This window comes from Ochotona curzoniae, unplaced genomic scaffold, assembly GCF_017591425.1.
Source record: "Ochotona curzoniae isolate NIBS_2020 unplaced genomic scaffold, NIBS_Ocur_1.0 contig_64, whole genome shotgun sequence".
Classification (NCBI taxonomy): domain Eukaryota; kingdom Metazoa; phylum Chordata; class Mammalia; order Lagomorpha; family Ochotonidae; genus Ochotona; species Ochotona curzoniae.
The window spans coordinates 7,488,043-7,510,585 of NW_024466502.1; the positions used below are offsets into that span (position 1 = coordinate 7,488,043).

Here is a 22,543-nt window from a genome sequence, read left to right on the forward strand (position 1 = left end):
ATTTTGTCTTCAGCGTGCCAAACACAGTTGGGCATTGTGTATTTTCAACAACTCTTGCAGTGGATTTAGACTGCATTTATCCAAATATCATCATTACCCACCCCTAAATCCAAACTGAGGGCTCTCCGCCCATTTCAGAACATGTTCACTGGTCATTTGGTTAATTAACAATTGCTCAAGGGCAATGGAGAGGTCTTGAACACCTGACTTATTCTACTTTCTGTAGAGCAATGTTAGCAGAGTATACACATATCCTTAGAAACATCTTCTCAATGAATAGGTTTTAAACTGATCATATCTTGAGCTTACCATTACATCAAAGTTCACATAAAGTGCAAATCTTCTTAAGCGGTTTAAAATTTCCCATTTTAAAATAAAGAATCTGAAGTACAAAGAAAAAGATAAGGAGAATGCAATTTCCTTCTAGTAACAGGTCTGTGGAGATAGAATTTGTCAGATGCTTGTGTTTCTAAATGCCCCCTTGGTTGGCAAGAATTGTTACCTAGCTAATATATCAGAATAATTTGCTATCTATCCTAAAGGAAGATAAGTCTGCCTTGGTTTGGGATAGAATTGGTTTTTAGACCACTGTTGGATAACTCAAAGATTCCTCACAGAAAGTAATTTGATGTACAATTTATACTCAAGGAGATTGGATACCTTTGTTTATTATGTCATTCACCATAGCCTTTTGCAAAGCAGAGTTAGCATCTAAGTCAGGCAATATTCAAAACGCATTGCTGCTTAAATGTTTTGCTTTACTATGTTATATGATATAGAATAAAATGATTTTCAATTATCTCTTCTTTATAAGCTCCAGTAATTTATCATTCTTTCAATAAATACCTGTTGTGCATTTGGCATTGTATTATTGTTAGAACGTGACAGTGAATAAAACAGGTGGTGGCTGAATCTTCCTTGTCCTTACTGTCTAATATTGGAGAAAACAAGTAATGCTGTTGATAAAGAGTAACAGCCAATGCTAGTCTAGTCAGCAAAGAGAAGATGGGCACTTGGGTGGTTATGGAAACTCTCAGTGAAAGCGAAGGGCTGGGAAGGAGGCAGATGGCTGAGGTCCTAGAGGCAGAACCTACAAAACCAGTGAGGATTCCTGGGACAAAGATCTGAGTTGGCTTCTTATAGGAAACAAAGCTGAAAAACACTTAGCATAACATTGAAATAAAAAATAAAATTGGAGAAATATTAAACAATGAAAGCATAAGGCCCAGCAAAGTGGCCAAGTGGCTGAAGTCCTCATCTTCTATGCACCAGAATCCCATACGGGCACTGGAACATGTCCTGGCTGCTTTCCTTCCCATCCAGCTCCTTGGCTGTGGCCTTAGAAAACAGTAGAAGATGACCTAGGAACTTGCAACTTGGTACCTACCTGGGAGACCCCAAAGCTGCTCCTGGCTCCTAAGTTTGAATTGGCTCAACTCTGGCCATTGTTGCCAGTTGGGGAGTGAACCAGCAGATGGAAGATTTTTCTCTCTGTAGCTCCTTTTCTTTGTATATCTGCCTTTCCAGATATTAAAGTATTAAAGTATTAAAGTATTTTTTTAAAAAAATTAAAGTCTAAACAGCATGTTTTTGGTGCAGAATTTAATTCTATTCCAAGAATAGGACATAGAGCAATATGATTTAATCTAAATGTGTCCTTTCATTTTGGCACCTGAGAGTGACAGATTGAAATTCATACAGAGAGAGTAGGCAAGGGGAGGAGAGATGACTCTTATTTTCCAAGAGAGGGTGAGGGAATCTTCAAGTTGGGTGGAAGAGGGGAAATACAAGTAGGTGGAGCACAATATTGGCTGTACAACCTATGAAATGTGTTGCTGGATTGAATGTGGCTTGGTGCAGAGAATAGGTTAAAGCAAGGCCTATACATGCCAGAATTTATAAGAGTGGGTGGTATTCAACGTTTTATAAGTGAATACATTCACCCAGGGAGAAAAACCCCAAGAAACTGCAATGTTTAAGAACAGGACAGAGCAAGAAACATTCAAAAACGCAGACTTCTAGAACAAAAGCAGAAAATAAAATTGTGTTGTATCACAAGATAAGGAAAGGTTCACCCCAAGAGTTTCATGGAACAGAATGTCAAGAAAAGGAAAGAAAGGTAGAAGAAAGGGAAAGGAAAAAAAGAGAAAAGAGAAAAGGAAAGAAGGAAAGAAAACCACATATTTAGCTTTAGGCAGTTTTTTTCATCTGCTAATCAACAGTGTGTTCTGACTTAGTTTTGTGACTGGATTATCCCGGGATGATGGGACTGTGGAAGAACCGCATGCATTTATTCCACTCGTGGAGGACAATGGCTTTGCTCACTGGCAGAACTGGCAGTGGTAAGTCAACTCCATAGACTAAGCTTGTCATCAATCACCAGACAGGACAATTGCACAGCATACACCCAGGAAACACTTGAGATGCTCTTAATCGGTGTTCACCCAATGCTCCCTGCTTCCGACGGATCATTTTCTAGATGCAGATGCTGTTCATCTCCTCCCAGATACTGAGTTGCTTAACTCTGGTACCAGATTACCATGAGTGGGATTTTGTCTCGTTCCCTTCTTTTCCTCCATAAAGAAAATATTCACCCGAAATGCTCTGTACTTGATATCCTGTGCAGCTGCCAGTCACATTGTGCTAACTACATTTCAAAAGTTAAATCATACTGGAAAGTCAGTTTCCCAGTAAAGCTTCAAGTGGCCAGCAGCTATTGTGATGGAAATACACAAACAGAACACATCCATCATCTCTGACATTCCACTTGACAGTGCTGCTCCAGATGATGACCATTTTCAATGACACACAATGGCTCTGGGGCGCTTTTCCCAAAAATACTCTAGTGATGGCTTTTGAATAGGTAACTGGCTTATGAATGGATACAAAAGGATATGCATCTCCAAAATTAAAAAAAAAAAATCCCCACGCTTCCTAGCTAAGCTGTAATATTAAGGGAAGGGGACTTTTTTTGTGCAATTTTCAGGAAGGTATTATTTTTCAAAGGATAAGGAACAAATACTTTCAGTATTTGCTGCTGTTTTTATTTCCTTCCTGCCTCTTTTGCCCTTGAAGGAAGACAGAGCTGGGAGTTCTCTGTAAGTATGTCCACATGTATGACGCTCACATGAGAAGGGCACAAAAGGGCAGACTTAGGGGTCTGGGGACAATGGCGGTGCTTATGAGGTCACCACAGCATTTGTCCCTGAAATCACAACTCAGACTTAGTGTGTCTGTCAATTCCCTTCAACCAAACACAGGCCTGATAGATTTTAAGTCATTAAAGAGCAGTGTCGCATGAAAATTTAATGTGCGGACAAGAGCCCGCTGCCTGTGTTGCTCAGCTCTGAAAGTCGTAGCCTGAGAGAGGACCGAGGACTTCTCCCATCCACAGCACCGGCATCCTCCCAGGATCAGGATGCCATACACACTGCAGCTAGAACTCAAGGAGTCCCTGAAGACATGTGAACTGACTGTGTAATTAAGTGGCGGCTCTTCATTATGCCTTCGTGTTTCTTCAATTGGACTCATGGGCAGCTATTGCAAGAGCTGGGAGGAAAGAAAAAAACGCTGTAACAGTTTATTCCTATTCTCATCGTGGGTATAAGGAGGGCAGGAGACAAGTCTCTGATTAAAATTTTATTAGGCTAAAGCGATTAAACACATATGAGCCATCCTTATGTGAATTAAACACGAGTAGATGTGAGGGACTATCACTACGGACAAACTATATTTTTAAACAGTGCCCTGTGAGAAAGCAATCCATTGTTAGGTTTTCCGGTAAATAAGGTGTTGTGAGAGGGTTCACCTATGGCCTATGATGATTTTCCATGACTCACAAAGAAGTTAATTAAATGACAAATGGCCTCACTCTGTAGCAATTTTCTGTTTTGCTAGTCATTTTCATGACTAATTTTCAAGTGGTGGTGTTGGTGTAATCAAAACTGAACTGCTTGAAATCAAGAGATTAGGTCCCTTCACCTTCAGGTACAATTGCTAATTAAGCCCAACCTATTAAAATCTGTTTGATCATCTTTCATTTCAGTGGTAAGAAAGTGAGTAAAAAAAGAAAAAAACAAAACACTACTGGCTCTTGGTTTTCACGCCCTTGCTGATTAAGTAGGTTTGTGAATATGTTCTGGCCTTCATTTACCTGCATTTTTGCTGAAATGGTGACAGTTCTGATTTACGATCAAGGACCTGAATGTTGCTCCATGCTCATAGACCAACACATGAGGTGAAACGTCACAGATTTTAGTCCTATGTCTCATGGTGAGCTGATAAAATCAGGCAAATTAGTAATCCTCATTTTCCAAATGAAGGCGTAATGCCCCTTATACCCATTTCTGGTTCTGTGAGATGCACCTGCCACTTGCTGATACATGATGGCAAAGAACAGACACTTTGGAAACCCTGCTTGGGTTTACTCCCTGGCACACAGCACTTAAAGACTCCAACTTCCTTCTCAAGCACTTGGTGGCCAGTGCTTTGAGATATTTCAAAGATCCTCCCTGATGTCCTGTTACAGAGAAGCCACTCCAGACATTCGCTGTCTACTACAGATATCATGCTCTATTTGCAGGTCCACTTGGCACAGAGACCAGATCTATTTGATTCTTTGCATCTCATTCTTTCCAGAAATCCAAAAGGAGAATATTGACGTCATTATTGTACACCAGGGCAACCCAGACAAAGAGAGCAGGTAACCTGCTCAAGTTATTACAACTCACAGAGAGAAGCCAGACCCAAATTCTAGCCACTCTGAAAGTGAGTTTGACATTGTGTTCCTTTGCAGCACTGCCTCTCTTAGAACAAAAGGAACTGGTTACTTTCATTTCTGTAAATCCTACACAAAGAACAAAAAAAAACAGAAAAATATATGCATACACAGATCAAAGAAATAGATTAGAACAGACTTTCTCAAAACATCAAATTGCCTAAAGGAAATTTGCAAGCCTATATATTTTTAAAAGATTTATTTTATTTTTATTGGAAAGTCAGATATACAGAGAGGCAGAGAGACAGAGAGACAGAGAGGAAGATCTTCCATCTGATGATTTACTCCCCAAGCAGCCGCAACGGCTGGAGCTGAGCAGATCTGAAGCCAAGAGTCAGGAACCTCTTCCAAGTCTTCCACACAGGTGCAGGGTCGCAAGGCCTTGGGCCGTCCTTGACTGCATTCTCAGGCCACAAGCAGGGAGCTGGATGGGAAGTGGGACTGCCAAGACTAGAACTGGTGCCTATAGGGAATCCCAGGCGGGCAAGGTGAGGACTTTAGCCCCTATGCCATCATGCCGTGCCCAACCTAGATTTTTTTAAAAATAAGTTATATCCCTCAAAAAATTCACAAAATGAAACGTTTTTGAATAATGGATTTATGGGTGATTTATATGTTATGAGTTACATTTTGTTTTTCTTTTTGTAAATGTTGAAAAGAAAACATTAATTTTAAAACGTCCTATATAATCTTAATATCTGGGTCTGATTCAACAGAACCTAGTTCAATGGCTCATTGCCTAAATCTTCACCTTGCAAGTGTCAGAATGCCATGAAAGTGCCAGTCTGTGTTCTGACTGCTCCACTTCCCATCCAGCTTCCTGCTTATAGCCTGCAAAAGCAGTGGAGGATGCTCCCAAAGTCTTGAGACCATGCACCAACATGGGAGACAGAGAAGAAGCAGCTCTTGGCTTTTGGTTTTGAATCAACTCAGCTCTGACCATCATGGTCATTTGGGGAGTGAACCAGCAATGAAGATATTTTTCTCTATCTCTCCTTCTCTTTATAAATCTGCCTTTCCAATTAAAATAAATAAAACTTTTAAAAAATTATAATGTCTAAACATGATCAAACTATGATGATCAGAAATAAAATAATGTATATAAATGACAAAAATAGTAAAAAGTATTAAACAAAATTCTTCCTAAGCATTGACCCAATCAAAAAATAAAAATAAAATAGCAACACTAGATGCAAGAAAATCTCTCAGGTCCAAATTCTTCATATCTAACTTCTGCACGCCCAAACTCTGGTTTTTCAAGATGCATGTCAAATGGCATATTGTACCTGAAGAAGTCTCTCGTCATAAAACAGGAAACAGGTCTGAGTGTTTTGTTCCATATCTTTATTTCTTCTTCCTTTATAATTATTCAACTAAAAGTTGTCAAGCATCAATGTTTACCCAAATTCTGTGTGTATATAGCAACATACTCAGGGTAAAAAGGAAGGAGAAAGAGAGGAGGAAAAGGGGGTTTAGGCAAGGAGGGAAGGAGAAAGAAAACGAATTGATTATGCTCATCAGAATTGAACCTAAGAAAAGAGGTCTAGGAATGTGGCCAATGCCATCATCATGGTATAAAGAAGCTGTTGCATGATGCAGGATGTGCAGAACAATTTCAGAAGGACTTACTAAGAGTCCTTACTAATGTGAAAGAATGACAAAAATGAACAGTGATGAGTTATTCAGAGGAGAAGTGAACACAGGGTTAAGAATTCTGATCAAGGAACAAAAGCACACTATATTACAATTCCCACATCTACAACGCTTCTTTTTCCAGTTGACGGAGAGCATTTTTCATCAAGAGCATGTCTCATCTAAACATCTAGCTGCCCCACTGTACCAGGTACACTAAACTTGGCACTGTATCCCTGTACCAGGTTTCCTCTTGATGTCTCCATAATTCAAGCACTTCCTGTTCTATTTCCTGATCCTTTTCCAAAATTTTCTCACCCTAAGTCCTCATAATAAGGTCATATCTTTTTAAAGAGATTTATTTTTATTGGAAAGGCAGATATACAGAGGAGGAGACAGAGAGGAAGATCTTCCATCTGATGGTTCACTCCTCAAGAGGTTGCAACACCTGGAGCTGAGCCAACCGGAAGCCAAAAGCCCAGAGCTGCTTCCAGGTCTCCCCCGTAGGTGTACAGTCCCAAGGCTTTGGGCCATGCTCGACTGCTCTCCTAGGTCACAAGCAGGGAGCTGGATGGGAAGCGCCCATATGGGATCCTAGTGCGTTCAATGTGAGGACTGGCGTCACTAGGCTATCATGCCAGGCTCAGGCCATATCTTCTTCCTCAGCAGACTCTTTCAAGGACTTAGTCACCAGGTAATGAATGCCTAGTTAGCCACAGCAGGTGACCCCATCAAGTCTGGCAGGAAAGGCCTTCTGGGTCAGCTGAATCAGTTGTCTGGCATACAGTCATGGAGGACATTCAAAGTGACAAGTGCCCAGTGTTGCTTCAGAACAAATTCAGAAGGACGAGATAAAATGCACTGACTGCATTCCTGACAATCATATGCCTCACTAGTGCTTCTGTATGGCATCTTGTCCTACCTAACCCACCCAACCTAGGCCAGGACCTTGACCGAGGAGACAGATTTGAACCAGGCCTTCTAGTTTATTACTGCACTACTGATCAACCTCATTGCTATCACACATTGGTCTCAGTGTACATCAGTGACTGTTTCCTGTTTGCTAATACCACAGGGCATGCATACTGGTAGAGTTACAGTGTGTGGAGGCCTGAAAGATAGCAAACCCTTATGCTGTTTAAGTCTTAGTCACAACTCCCTACTGATTTAGCTCAAATTTACCAATGGTAGGCCAATCTTGCCATGAACAAAACTGCCTGGTAACACCAGCATACCCTAACTTCATCTGTTTCCAGGGAACAGAAGTTGAGGGTTAAATGAGTTTTGAAGTCCTTCACTGCATGTTGAAGGGTTTTGCTAGTGTACTGCCCACATTGCTTCCAATACTTTACCCAATACAATCCAGTGTCTCCATCTCTGCTATCCTCCATCCAACACCTCGTCTCTCACCAGGACTCATGTCTTAACATCCACACTGACTCTACAAACAAGATGCTTCTCCCAGAAATCAGTAAACCCATCTGACAACCCAGATACTTTTAAGAATAGGATGATCTGTTATTTCCATGTCCAAACCTCTTCTATGATCCTTCTGTCATCCCTTGAGTTAACCTCAGGCCATTATCATAGCTTTTGAAAACATCTCACACTGTTGTTTTAGCCCTGCAACTGTTCGTTTCAGCCTTCAAGTCTATCTAAATCACATTATATACACTATCCCCACTCCCCATACAACTCAGCCTGTGTTGTTATGACCACACTCACATGCCCATCTCCAAACAAACACTAAAGTGAGTATGAAAGCTCTGACAAGTGAACAATAAGAAGAAATGTTATCACGAGCTCTCAGAGTCCATGTCAAAGAGAGGTCACGTGCAATAACCACTGAGATTAGGAAAATTTCCTGTGATCAGGGAAACTAAAAATCACTAGGCACATTTGGTAAAATCAGTCCAATTTCGATGGGCTTCAGCCCCAACCAAGAGGAATGAAACACACAAGTCTGACATTACAGATCAAATGGGCAAGGTGTGTGTGCCATGAGTACTTGCTGATTTATTACCAGTATGTGTCATTTACATGATAGGAATATACTAAGCAAAGAGAAATATTTTTTCTTTCTTTCTTAAAATAACTGACCATTTTTAGATAAATAAGAAGGATAATTTTAGACAGATGGAACTATAGAAACTGTGGTGGCACTCACTATGTGAGTTAAGGGCTTATAACTGCCATTGCACTCTGCCTTGCTTAGGTAGAGCCACTGAAATCTTCCCCATAAAAGGCAGATTTCTGATCAGGAATCATTAAGGATGATTCTAATACAGATGACCCTGGCCATCCTACTTGCTGATGCAGGGTGAAGAGTGAGGAGACAGTTTACTTTATGCACAAAAGGACAAAGGAGAGAATATCCATGCTGCCCTCGAAGACGAGAGAGTCAGGGATCAGATTGAGTTTTTGTTTCTCAGTATTTTGTAGTGAAAATAATTTGTGCGCCAGGAATTGTCCCAAGTACTTTATATGCATGAGCTCATTTAATCTTGCAATTCTACAAATAAAGTATTATGATCACCATTGTACAGATATAAAATGGAAATTGTATAAACTTCTGAGGTTACTGATGTAGTCAGTTGATGAAGCTGGGGGAACACCCAAGAAAATTTGACCACATTGCCTTAACCACTGCACCATACTGCCCTTAACATAAACAATGCTAAGTGTTCAGGAGAGACACGTGGCCTTGTGATTGTTTTACCGACTGGATCACTTTGATTTTGACCTCCTCTCCCTCCGTCTTTTCCTTCTTTCCCTCTTTGCTGCCTTTCTCTCTCTCTTTTAGGATACACTCTGTGGGCTAATGGAATATCTCTTACATTTCCTTACAAATATGAATGAGACACAGAATCAAAGGGCCATTTTGATATTTCATTATTGCTTCCAGGCTGAGTGCACACTCTTGAAGAATAGTAGGGATTTGTTCTACTCGTTATTTGCTAAAACCTTTACCCAACAGAACGTTAAATCTGTGATTATGAAGTGGAAGCATGCATTATAAAAATTGAAAAATAAAACAGTAAGAAATACAGAAGAATGATGGGGAGGGACACGCACAGGAGGGAGGGACGGTGCTAAGTACCACTGCGCTCCTAAATACATGGAAATGGAATTTGTTCCTTTTTAAATACACTTTTAAAGCTGAATTTAAGGACACATAATTCTTTCTGTAATGCAATGATTAGAAAATAGAAAAACTCAACCAAGTAGTAAGGAGGCAAAATCCTTATTTCTCAAGAGCCCAGACAAGAGCTATGGAAAAATTATCAAATCTGGAAAGGTCAACTTCACTCAGACACATATTTTGTTTTCTGTATAAATAAACTATGATCTTGTATGTATTCAGGTCAAGTTTTTGATGATAGACTGAGAGTATGTAAATGTAAAAAATAAAAGAAGAAATAAGAAAGGAAGGAGTTAAGAGGGTCTTATGTAGGTGGTATGCAGGATAAGGTGAAATGTATCAGTACGTTCTTAAATCTGTATCTACAGAATACACAAAATGTTGTCACTGTATAAAAGTTTAGCAAATAAAGAACATAGAAAAATTAAAAATCAAAGAATTCTTCTACTGGTTGTCCATAAATCACAGTCTGAAAAAAAATTGAGTTGCAGCTGCTTTTTGTTATTTCCAGGTTCTTATTTGCAAATCTGCTTTCTTACTAACATGCATTTGCCATTTACCCATTGTCGACACTTGCAGGTGAGCACTGAGCCCCTGGGAGTCACGTTGCCCGCTGAGACTACAGCAGGTAAGGCTCTGCCTGCAGCCTGCAAACTATACCCGGCATCCTTTACATGCAAGAATCCATGCTAAGCTTTTGAATTTGAGCTTTCGGGGAGAGGGGACATGATTTCAAAATTTTAAATGACCCCCTAAGATTGAAATGTAGCCCAGTATCTCCAAGTCTAATGCTTAAGAAAGCCATGATGATCTTATGGAGGAAATGTTCTTGCTTGTAAAGCTATGTTCTGGCAGGAGCTATTGAGGTTTTGCCCATGAGTTCAAGATTCATGAACTAATAAAATATTATATAATGCAAATTTAAACAGAAAGACAAGAAAAATAAAGATATATGTTGATGGGCTGATTAAAATACTATGGCCAAAGGCAGTCATCTAATGTGTATTTCCCTCAGGAATTTGGTGTTCACTAATTCAGAGTCCAAGGGAGTGGTTACAGAACATCAGCAGCAGGTGTAACACGGGTCACCTACATCCTGGGATTTCCTGGCTGAGGAAGAGGGGGCAAAGTGTCTGGGCAGACTGGTAAATTGGAAGCAGCAATTCTCGCTCTAGGGCCTTTACGATGAACATGATCGGTCTCTGTAGAGACCACTCACCTCCCAGAAACCATCACTTTTGAAGAAACATGGTTCAGTAGAATTTGTGGGGACAGGCATATGAGCCCTGGGGTAACATTTGGGGCAGGTCTTAAAGCCCAGTGCCATTAGCCAAATGTTAAGGAGTCAACAAGAAAAAGTAGGTGAAGGAAATATTATGAACAATAAACAACATCAATTATTTCTATTATTCCAATCTCACATTTCTCAAGAACATTATTCAAAGGTCAAAGTGAATTTAATGCCCTCTTCTTTCACATTGGGGAAATATTCAGAGATCTTTCAGTCAATAAAATATTTTAATATTAAATTTGGCTGCTGAAATTTAAAGAAAAGCAGATGAGAATGAATATATTTGTTGTCATCAAAGACATTATAAACATCTACCTGTTACTAGCTACATACTGAGCATGGAAGAATATACAGAGGCAGGAACAAATAGGGAACTTGAAAATGCATTCATTCTCTGTAATTAATTTTTACTCTATCATCAATATTGGGTAACATTAATTCTCTAAGTTATATGTCATCTCTAAGAATTAGTCCTTGAATGTGTAAGGATTTTCTATACCATAGACAAGGATATGTCAGGATAAGTGTTTTAGCATGTCCTTAGCTGCTTCCCCAACTACTGTTAATCCTTCCAAAAAATTAGTAAGTTCAATGTTCTGAAAAATCCAGACAGTGCTCAAAGAATCACAGGCTGCCTGGCAGGAGCGCCAGGCTCCTCTGGCAAGGAGAGCACGTCAGGTGCAGTCGTGACCCGGCTGGAGCCCTTCTCACGTGCCTTCTTGCCGACTTCCACGTGTGGCTCTCTAGAGCCGGTTAGTCTCATGCACCTGTGAAGCAGCTAGCGGTGAATACCTCCTAGAAGCAATCCTTAACGAAGAGCTGATGATGTCTAGGAACTGTGTGTTTTACACAGGGTTCCTCCACTGGAGCTTTATCCCAGTTCAAGGCAGTGCTAGACTGATCACAATTTTTGCTGGCTGCCATTCATATCCTACCACTTCTGCAACTCTTCTAATAGGATTTACCTAGTTTTTAAAACAATTTACTTGCAACCAAACTTTTTTCTTGGATTTTCTATAAGGTTTCCTTACAGACTTCCAATCTCCTGACCGTTTGCATTTTTTGTTGTTAAATAATGAATTGGTATTAAAGTTTACACATTAGTCTTTTATCTAGCCTGATCTAACCTGATGATCAAATTGCTATAGCATGCAAGCATTTGATGTTACTCTGGGGAAAACTGGGGGACAAAAAAAGATCTAGGAAGTAAATCCTGGGTCTTCTACTCTTTACTTATGGGCTGTTAATTCTACAAACTACACGCAACTATCCCTTGGCTAAGTGAAGAAAGCATAAACAGTTTCTGCAGGTGGCTGCCATAATGATGGTATGAGAAAACCACAAGCACAACAACTTTTGTGCAATTTTTAAGGACCATTTGCTCTTGGTTCTCAGAAATGAAAGAAGAAAGTGCCTATCATTACATGGCAAAGACATTAGAGGTGGTGAGAGAGAAGGAATAGACAGAGAGGCAGAGAAAAGGGGACCCGGCAGATAGAAGGCAGAGATAGATGGTTCCCAGTAACTTCAGCATGTTCCAAAAGTAGTACAGGTATTTTGGCTTCTACCAATAATGTACTTTTCCATAGCAATGACCTTGGAGATACACAATAACATTTAAAGCCATTCCTTGTTCATTTCACATCACTAACACTGGAAACCTGAATGAAACCATCTCTACAAAATGAATCTCCTGATGAGTGAAATAACCAGACTCTAACCAGTCTCTGCCTCATTTTACACTCTAGGAAATCTATTATAGTTAGACAACACTTGCTTGGGTCTGAGAGCCGCCATGGAAACTAGGGGGATAGCTCTTATGATTTTGTGGCTAAGCTTACAGTGTGCTCTGACTTAATTTTTTAAATGTGTTTTTCCATGTTATGTGTAATATAACAAAATTACATTTACAACAAAATTTTTATTACATACTCATATTACTGTTATAGGGTAGCATTGTATGTAGTGTTTAGACTCAGCAATCTTTTATTCATATGCCCCCTAAGTCAAAAATTCAAGGATATGAAGGCATTTATGAACCTAATTTTATACTGTTTTTAAGTCAAATTGTATACTACTTTCTGCTTATCTTTATTTTTACCAGCAAGGTTTTTTTAAATAACTAGAACAAGAAAAGTGGGTGAAGAACCACGTTGCATGCAGGGAGTGTGAGACGTGAATGCTCCTACCTCCACAGACCACACCATCTAGGTCTTCACAGCGCCGGTCGTCACATTCGCAGGTCTTCCCATGCACCCTCTGGTCTCCGGGAGGGTAGCAGCTGCATTTCCCACATTCGCATTTCCCTGGAAAAATGCAGAATGGACTTTGTAGGACAGTCACGGTACCAGAAAGGCTTTAGAAGAGACAAGCATAGTTTTCATCTCAAATTTTCAGGGCCAGTTCTCACTTGTGTCTCATGATAACTTGACAAATAACTTTGTGATATCACACGGTACGCTGAAGGCCAAGCACAAATGTCAAGGTGGTTGAGAGCACACATGCTGATTTATGGCTCAGAGTTATTCACACTTAACATTCCCTATTTTGTTTCATTCATAAAAAAAAAAAGTTTGATTATGAAGCTTTCTGGCTATTTCAAATCCATTTAGTTTGATGAGTTCACTTAAAGTAGCCTGAGTTGGTATTCATTCTACTAGTTGAGATACCAGCTAAGATGCCTGCATCCCACAAGGGACTGCCTGGGTCGGATACCTGAATTGACCCACTGACTCCTGCTGCCTGCTCTCCCAGAAGGCATGGGAAACACTGCGGATGATTAAAGTAACTAGTTCCTGCTATCTATGCAGCAGACTTGATTCGAGTTTCTAGGCATTTTGGGGAGTAAACGGATGGCTGGGGATGTTTCCTCCCACCTCTGCTTCTCAAACGAATAAAAATTACAGTAAATCTAATTTACAATTTTGGCATAATTTTGCATAATATGGGTCTTTTAAAACTAATTTGAAACTGATTAGTTACATGAGAAACATTTTCATACGTACATTTATTTTTGTATTTGTATTATGATGTCCATGATTCAGTTTTGTAAGTACAGGGATTCCCACCTCCACCTCTCATTCTTCCCTCCACATTGTCTCCCCACAACCTTTTCCTCCAGATTATTACAACACTATAGTCTTTCAGTGACAGTCACAAGTCCAACATTCTGGGCCATATGGTAGTTCAATTTACAGCTCACTTAGCACTCTCTATACTGACTTCCAAGGTTTCTTCACTGACCTGCACTCCACCAAGAACAGAGATGTACCTCCCCCCCACATCCACACCAGCAGGTGTTGTTAGTAGGGTTCTGAATGTAGCCCAATGGAGTTAAAGGCAATCTCAACGTAGTTTTCATTTGTATTTCCCTAATACTTAGGGAGCCTGAGCATTTTTTTTCACACTTTTATTAGCCATTTGACTTTGTTCTTTTGAAAAGTGCCTGCTCATTTCCTTCACCTATTTCTTTGCAAGGCTATTTGGTGTGTGTGAGAGAGAGAGAGAGAGAGAGAGAGACAATTTAATGACTATTTGTAGTTAATCTCACAGTTTACAGAAATTTGCAAAAGTTTCTTTACAATGGAATAATGACCTAAATTCCTTATTTTCAACTTACATTTTAAAAGTACAAGCTTTATTTGGGGGGATGAATTTGGGTCATAATTTAGCAATCCCTTAATTAGTCAAGTTATGAATATTTTCAAATCAAACGTTTAGTATACTTTATTTGTAAAGAGCTATGAAACCCATATCTACAAATCCTCCCTAAGGTTATTTATTATGACTTTCATCATTATTTCTTAAATTGTAACAATGTATAGAACATCATAACTCTATGTTACATTATTCCCTTTTCATAATATCATTGCACTGGCATTTTTATTTACTCTCTAAGGAACTGAAACATAAGAAATATTCCATGACAAACAGGTTCAAATTTTACATCCACTCTTTTTAACCTTAAAATTGGGTACCCAGACAGTATCATAAAACACTCATAATGTAGCATTAGGAGGCTACATGAGAAAAAAAGTCCTTTTGTCTGAGAAATCAGTACCAGCTTGCCAGCTATTTAGCTAGGTGACAACACTCCGAGACATCTGTTACTCTGTCATTAGCCCAACCATCATAATTACACATCCACTGAAATGATGCTAAGACACTTCAGGGCTGACCTGGAAATGTGGTTAGTCATTCTATTGCTATACTTGCATCTTGTTCAAGAAATTTTCATTTGTTACACGATAAAGAAAAACAGGATTTAGAATCCTGTTTTCAGAGGTGTGATTAAGTATGGTCTTAATGCAGTGATTCACAACCCTTTCTGGCAGAAGCATGGAGTCACAGTCCCTTTGACAATGTCGAGATATGGCACCAGCCTCCATTGCTCTGGCTGCCCTCCAACGAGTCTCTCTGCTTGGAGGTGGAAAGTATCCCCACATCCTGGAAAAGGTAGGGCTCACTCCTTCCCCCACTCCCACTCCATTAGAATGCCCGCAGACACAGCTCACTGTTTGTAAAAGATTTCTCTTGAGTTTGGGAGCAAACGGGTGTGAGCCATGGCAGAGAGGCAAGTGTCATGACATAGCAGTGAGTATTCAGAGAGGAGAGTTTAGCTTGAAGGCAGCCGGCATTCAGAAGTGAAAGCCACAGAACTGGTACTTTCAGCGTGCTTTGCTGCATTTGGAAGCTCATAGTCCAGACCTGCATTTGGACACTAAATCACTTTAATGAAAATTTTATAAGGTTGGTTTCTGTTGTTTGTATCAAGAATCTTATTTGGTGCAGAAGTGGAAGGTAAGGGAGTTATAGAGAAGTTGGACAGAAAAATTATTAAATTCAGTCAAGTATCAAGAATACTCCCAAGAAATCCTTTGAACAACTTGAATAAAATTCACACAATATATTGTATCTTGGAAATCACTGAGTGAATATATTCATAAGTATGGAAATTAAGTCCACTAATACTCAATTTATCCATTCTATAATTTACACATTTCAAAGCATCATGTTGTCCATGATAAGCACATAAACTTCTGCCATTTTGAAAAATTAAACTCAGATCTTTCACTGGTAAAACTAGTCAATACACCTTATTTTTTTTTTTACATAAAATGTCAGGATTCATGATTTCATTCAATTTTCTTAACAGATGGAACACAAGGACATGAGTCAAAATGATTTATCTCAAGCCAGCTAGCTAAATCCTTGCGATGGTAATGCTGAAACCCAGAATTCCTGATCTCTGTCACTTCCTGATGTTCCTGAACACTGTACCCATCTTCATGGATGGATGTGCCAACGATCCAGTAATGCAGAATGTGAACAGAAAGACACACACACATACACAGCTGCTGTTGGTTTTCCAGTACTCTTGTCTCCATTACACCATTCATTAGGGATATTACACATGTATATGTGTTTATCTACCTGTCCTTATGTATTTTGGAGGAAAGTTGTGTTACACCACATAGAACATGGTATTTGTCCTTTTGGATTGGCTTATTGAGTGTGATGATTTCTAGTTGTTACCACTTATAAATGGTAGCATGTCATTCCCTTTAATGGTCGAGTAGAATTCAACAAAGTGGAGATCTCAGTGTCTGTAAGCAGTCCTCTTGGTATATATTCTCTACTCCTAAGTAAAAGGCCCAGAAGAAAACTGTTAAATATACCTTGACAACAAAATACTAGACTGTTTATCATAGCTTATATCTATAATGTCATGGCACACATGAAGAGCAGGAAGCTGGAGTTGAGACTACAGCTGAAGGACTATGTTAGTGTAAAACACAGGGAACAATGGACAGAAAGGAAAGGGAAGGAAAATGGGGAAGCCCTATACCTACCAACTGTATCATGAAAAATAAGAGTTTAAAAAGAGACACACACACACACTACAGAATGTGCCTCAGTGCTCTCTGGTCCAGCCACTCTTTTACAAACCTGGGAAACTGCTACCATCAAGAGCTTTATTCCTGAGAGAAAAAAGCATGAACTTACACAAAGACAGAACTATTGTGTAAGTTTCAACTCAAAGGTGTTTATGTCGGTCAATGTATTTAAATTACAAGGCAGTGAGTAGATTTTCCAGAATGAGCATTTTGCTGTCTAGGCCTCTTCAGAAACTTACGTTATTCCTCTAGGCGTCAGCATTTTATTATGTTGGTGATGAATCATTTCTTCTTTCTTACATGCAGCTTATTAGCAAAGTGTTAATATACTGTGTTTGAAACATTTACTTTCCTGATAGATTTTGATGCATGTATGCTTTTATATACCAGTGATGTCTGATGGACAGCTAAAATATGATACAACAGGGAAGGCTAATTTAAACAGAAGTAAAGAAAATGAATTCCTCCTGAAGTTCACATCTTACCCTGTATTGTTTTAATGTCTCAGCTAACAACTTCTACTTAGTCTTTCCAAGTGTAGGTCAGATACCATCATACACCTGCCACATAAACTGCCAATCAGGTTTCTAGGTCAAAAGTACTTTGCATGACAATTCATCATTTTACTCCAGCACATTCACAGATACAGCAGAATTAACTGCTTCTGATTCATCAATATGTCTCAAACCAATGTTTATTGAATGGATGTATCAGGCAGCAATCATTCATATGTAGTTGACTAATACTCTAATGCATCAGTTGTTAAACTTCATTATTACATAAAAGATACATTTCACATACTTCAGATTCACATCCAAGAAGACAATGACCTGTTGCTTTTCTTTCCCTTCCCCCAATCCCCTTACACGTTTCCCCGTTTTTCTCTTTAATTTGCAGACCATTCTATACTTACAGATTTGATACATCACTAAATGCAATATTCAATAAGAAGTATAAAAACCACACTCTCTCAAGAGTATAAACGAGAGCAGATTGCAAGTTGACTGTTCCAGGCCTGCATAGTTTTGCACTCTGTCTGATCTACTACATACAGGAGAAAACATATGCTCTTTGTATCTTTCAGATTGGATTGTTTTAATGAAACGGGATTTGAATTAGGATGTGTCTCTCAGAATAAATGTATATTTCCAATCACCTAAGTACTTGCATTTGTGTTTACCACAGTAGCAACAATTAAGTGTGTTCCACATCGCTATTCATAAACTCATCCAGGTCCTTCACTGGAGAGAAGTTCACTATGATCGAATCTGTCACTGACTCTAAAGTATCTTAGTACATATCTGATATTTACTTTTTGTGCCTGTCCTCTTTTGAAATTGAAACTTCACAAAATCTACTATCTTACAACACTTACAAGATTTACACAATTCACTCATATAAATTCAAGTCACAAACCAAAAACTCCTTATAAAGTTTTAATTTTATTAATATAAACAGAACAGATTTCATAAGTACAGTTCTAAGATAACCATATTTCCATCCTTACTCCTACTGTACCCAATCTCCCTCTTTGCCTTCATTTTGTTTCCATGGATTTTTGCAAAGTCATAAATTCAACGCTTTCTATAATCCCAAGTTTAAATCCACACTAGCTATAATATTCAACAATGTAAAAGTTTAAATACCACAGTACCACAGAAGTATAAGCAAGTGGGGAAAGGCAATCATGTTGCAAAATATCCTATTCATTTCTGCACATTTTTGTAAGAAATTAAATCTAATTTCCTTCCTACATTTACTACATATTATTTTTCCCATGATTAATCTTATCAGCATACAACTGTGACTTCTGAATTGTTGATCAAATTAATACCCTCAATAACAAGAAAAAAGGATAAAGGAATCCTGCATTTCTGGCATGGGTAAGCGTGATGTGCTACAACAGATTAACTGGAAATTTTAAGAAAAAAAATGCCTAGAGAATTGAAAAGAAACCAACTGAATTTTTAAGAAGAGAATTCTGGAACATACGGAAAAGAAAAATAATTACATGAAGAGAAATTAATTCAGCCAGCAACATCAATGTAATCAAAGTGAAACTCACCTGAACTTTACACTGCCTACTTGTATTTTAAACACATGGGAAAATCAATCCAATGACATTGCTTTGTAAAGGCCTATAGTTCTCTCTTATTCCTCAGGGCTCATTATACACTAGCCGGCCAGCCAAGAAGAAGGCAAGTATCTACGAGTCCTGTACAAAATGGGTTTTACCTACACATTTCAAATTTGGCATTTCACTTACCTAAAATATCAGAAAACTCTAGGAAATCAATATAAAGTACAGTTTATACTCCTAAGCACAATGATGTAACACTTCAAAATCTTATTTAAATTTATGTCTTCCTACAGTCATGAAAACATAAAATTAACATCATCTTTCAATGTATGTAAACCTTTAATGCATAATTTCATATAAAACAAAGTGTAAATTTAAAATGCTTTTTTAAGGAAAGGCGATGCAAGAAAGCTCCAGAAGATTGCCCAAGTGTTTGGGTCCCTGCCACTCACATGCAAGAGCCTGGGGAATACCCCAGTTCCTGGCTTTGATCTGGCCCATTCCTGGTCATTGCAGTCGTTTGGAAAGTTAACTAATGATGGAAGATCACTCTCTCTTTGTAACCAGGAATCTCAAAAAAAGATTTAAAAAATCCTCATGCATTCAAAAATATTAATTAGATGGGATTAAATAAATACTTCTTGAAAGTATTTCATTAGAAGTGCTTGATTAGATATTTAAACTACTAATAAGAAATCCGTGATAGAAATCAAGATTGCAAAATAAAGACACATTCCAACAGAGAAACATTAGCCAGGGTGAAGCAGAGAGGGCACATTCCAGGAAGTAGGAGACAACAGACCAATGGTAGAGAGGCAACTGGAGACTGATGAAACAGGAAAGCAGCAGAGACAGCAGTGTGGTGTTGCAGTGCTGGATACCCCAGTGTCATTCATCGAGTAGCCATCTGAATGCCACCAGAATCCAGAACTCCAGCAGCAACCAGGTGGGAAAGGGGGTTCACTGGGAACTCAGGAGGTGAACCCAGACAACAAATTACCTGTCCTTCTAATTTGTGTGATTTGGCCAGGAACAGAGACAGAGAAGCAGATCCCAAACAGGCACTGCAGGAACAAGGTGGATTTCACAGCACAGAACCCAGTAGAGCCAAATCAGGTGTCACTTGTGTAGAGACACAAAGACTATGGGAGCAGCATTGTGCATGCACTATACTGGAAGCAAACTCATTTCTGACTCAGTGCATTGCAACAATGTAACATCCTGCAGGTTCCACCCAAAATAGATCCGGTTAGCCTTCAGATCTAATGGCCAGCAGATCCATAACTCCACCGGTGGCACATCAGGTGCCATTTTATACAACATGGCAAATGCTTTGAGACTGCAGGGACAACAGTGAGCTGTGCATGCACTGAGTGGGAGCAAACTCACTGAGCACAGTTCATGGCACTGGTCCCCCATTGAAAATAGTGTCAACTTTGGCAACCTATGACTCAAAATAGGTCCGTGTGGCCCTCAGACCTAATGGCAGCAGGTTTTAGCAAGATCAGCACCACCAAACACCTAGCTATTTAGGACACTTGGTGTCACCCTAATCCTGGGAACTGATCAAACCAAAAGTGGAAGAAAGATTATACAGACAATGACACAACCCCAGCACAGGATTACAGGAGGTGGAGAGAGGTAAGCCAGGAGCTGATGCTCCAGAGACCATGGTGGAAGTCTAACCTAAGAGCCCAGATCCTAAACTCACTGGAGAGAGTGGCACGGTGACTGTAAACAAAGAACCAACCACAATAAGTAAAATCGAATTGCAGCTCAGTGGTGACACAGCTTAAAAACCTGTCCTAAAGAGAAGAATCTGATAAGCAGAAGTACAATTGCCAAGACCAAAAGAAAAGACAGAAGCACAATGAATATTACTATAGACTCCCTTAGAAAGGATCAAAAGCCTTCACCAACCTCAGAGTTAACTGGGAAATATATTGAGAAAATGGGGGATACAGAATTCAAAACACTTGTTATAACATTTCTTATCAACAACAGGAATTTAAGGAATATGTCACACAGGACATAGCAACAGTGAAACAAATCAAGCCAAATTACTGGAAATGAAGGATGCAATAGAGCAAATTAAAAATTCCATGGAAAGTCTCCATAAAAGAATGAATAGACAGAAGAAAGAATCTCAGCATTGGAAGATATTTCTTGTCACAATGGGGAAACCTTCAAAACACTGGAAGTGAAGCTGGGTCAAGCTAAAATATGTATTCAAGAATTAAGAGATACTATTAAAAGGCCAAATACAAGAGTTGTGGGAGTTCAAGAAGGCACAGAAAAGGAAGCTGGGCTTAAAATGTATTTAACATAATAATAAAGGAAAATTTCCGTAATGTGCAGAAAGAATTGGAAAACAACATCCAGGACTGGGGGAACAGAGCTCCCAACAGGGTTGACCAAAAGCAATCTTCACCAAGGCACATGATAATCAAACTCTCTCCAATCGAACATAAGGAAAATATCCTTAAATGTACATGGGGAAAAAAATCAATTGACACTTAGAGCAATGGCAACTAAGCTCACCGGAGACTTCTAACAGGCCAGTAGAGATTGGAGCAATACATTCCAGATTCTAAAAGCAAAAACCACACAAAAAAGTGTCAGCCCAGGATAACATACCCATCAAAGCTTTCCTTTGACTTTGAAAATGAAATAAAATTCTTCCACAGTAAAGTTAAAAGAATATGCCTCTTCCAAACATGCCCTACAAACGATGCTTAACGATGTTCTCTTGACACAAAAAAAGGAATAGCACCCACCAAAGACAAGTGTGAATAACATCCCAATAAAATCACAGAAGACTGAATCAATGAACAACCCATTGCTAAATGACAGGACCAAATTACCACCTATTTATATTAACACTGAATGTAGATGATTTAAGCTCAGATTATATTAATATCAGATTAATAGACTGAATTAAAACACACATACATCTATTTGTTGCCTACGAGAGATACATTTCACCAACAAAGATCAGCAGAAACTACATCTCAAGGATTTTGATATTTTTCTTTTTAGTTTCCTTTCTTCAAAATACTATATTTACAGCAGCACATTCTACACAAGCAAAGCATGGAAACAACACATTTCTTTGCTACATCTCGGGGAAGGTGATATTTTCATTCTTATTTTCATTTATTCAAAAAAAGTTTTTATTTTTCTTATTAATTTCCTCCATGACTCATAGGCCACACAGTAGCATTGTTTACTTCAAGAAGGTTTTCGATTTTCTTTTTCATTGGTCATTCACTAGCATGTTATTTAATGTCATGTTGTGATAAATTTTCTATTTTTCTGTTGATTTTGTTTTATGGATTTTTCATTTAAGAAGAGGAACAGAAATAATGTAGTAAAAACTATCACATTCAGATGTGAAGATACAATTCAGTGCATCTCTGCTTCCAAATTGAAGATGGACTCCCAATGAAACTGTTGACTGTATCTTTTTTTTTTTAAAGATTTATTTTTATTATTTTTTCATTGGAAAGGCAGATATACAGAGAGGAGAGACAGAGAGGAAGATCTTCCGTCCGATGATTCACTCCCCAAGTGAGCGCAACGGGCCGATACTATGCCGATCCAAAGCCAGGAGCCTCTTCTGGGTCTCCCACGCAGGTCCAGGGTCCCAAAGCTTTGGGCCGTCCTCGACTGCTTTCCCAGGCCACAGGCAGGGAGCTGGAAGGGAAGCGGGGCTGCCGGGATT

General features: G+C 39.0%; 1 protein-coding gene across 2 annotated transcripts in view; it reads right to left on the reverse strand.

Moving 5' to 3' along the window:
- ITGBL1 (integrin subunit beta like 1) overlaps positions 1–22,543 on the reverse strand; it is a 206,361-nt gene that overhangs the window by 12,095 nt on the left and 171,723 nt on the right. For both annotated transcript variants that reach the window (XM_040991011.1, XM_040991010.1), the window contains one exon: positions 13,032–13,148. In XM_040991011.1, coding sequence (XP_040846945.1) covers positions 13,032–13,148 — 117 coding nt within the window. The remainder of the gene's footprint in view (positions 1–13,031; positions 13,149–22,543) is intronic.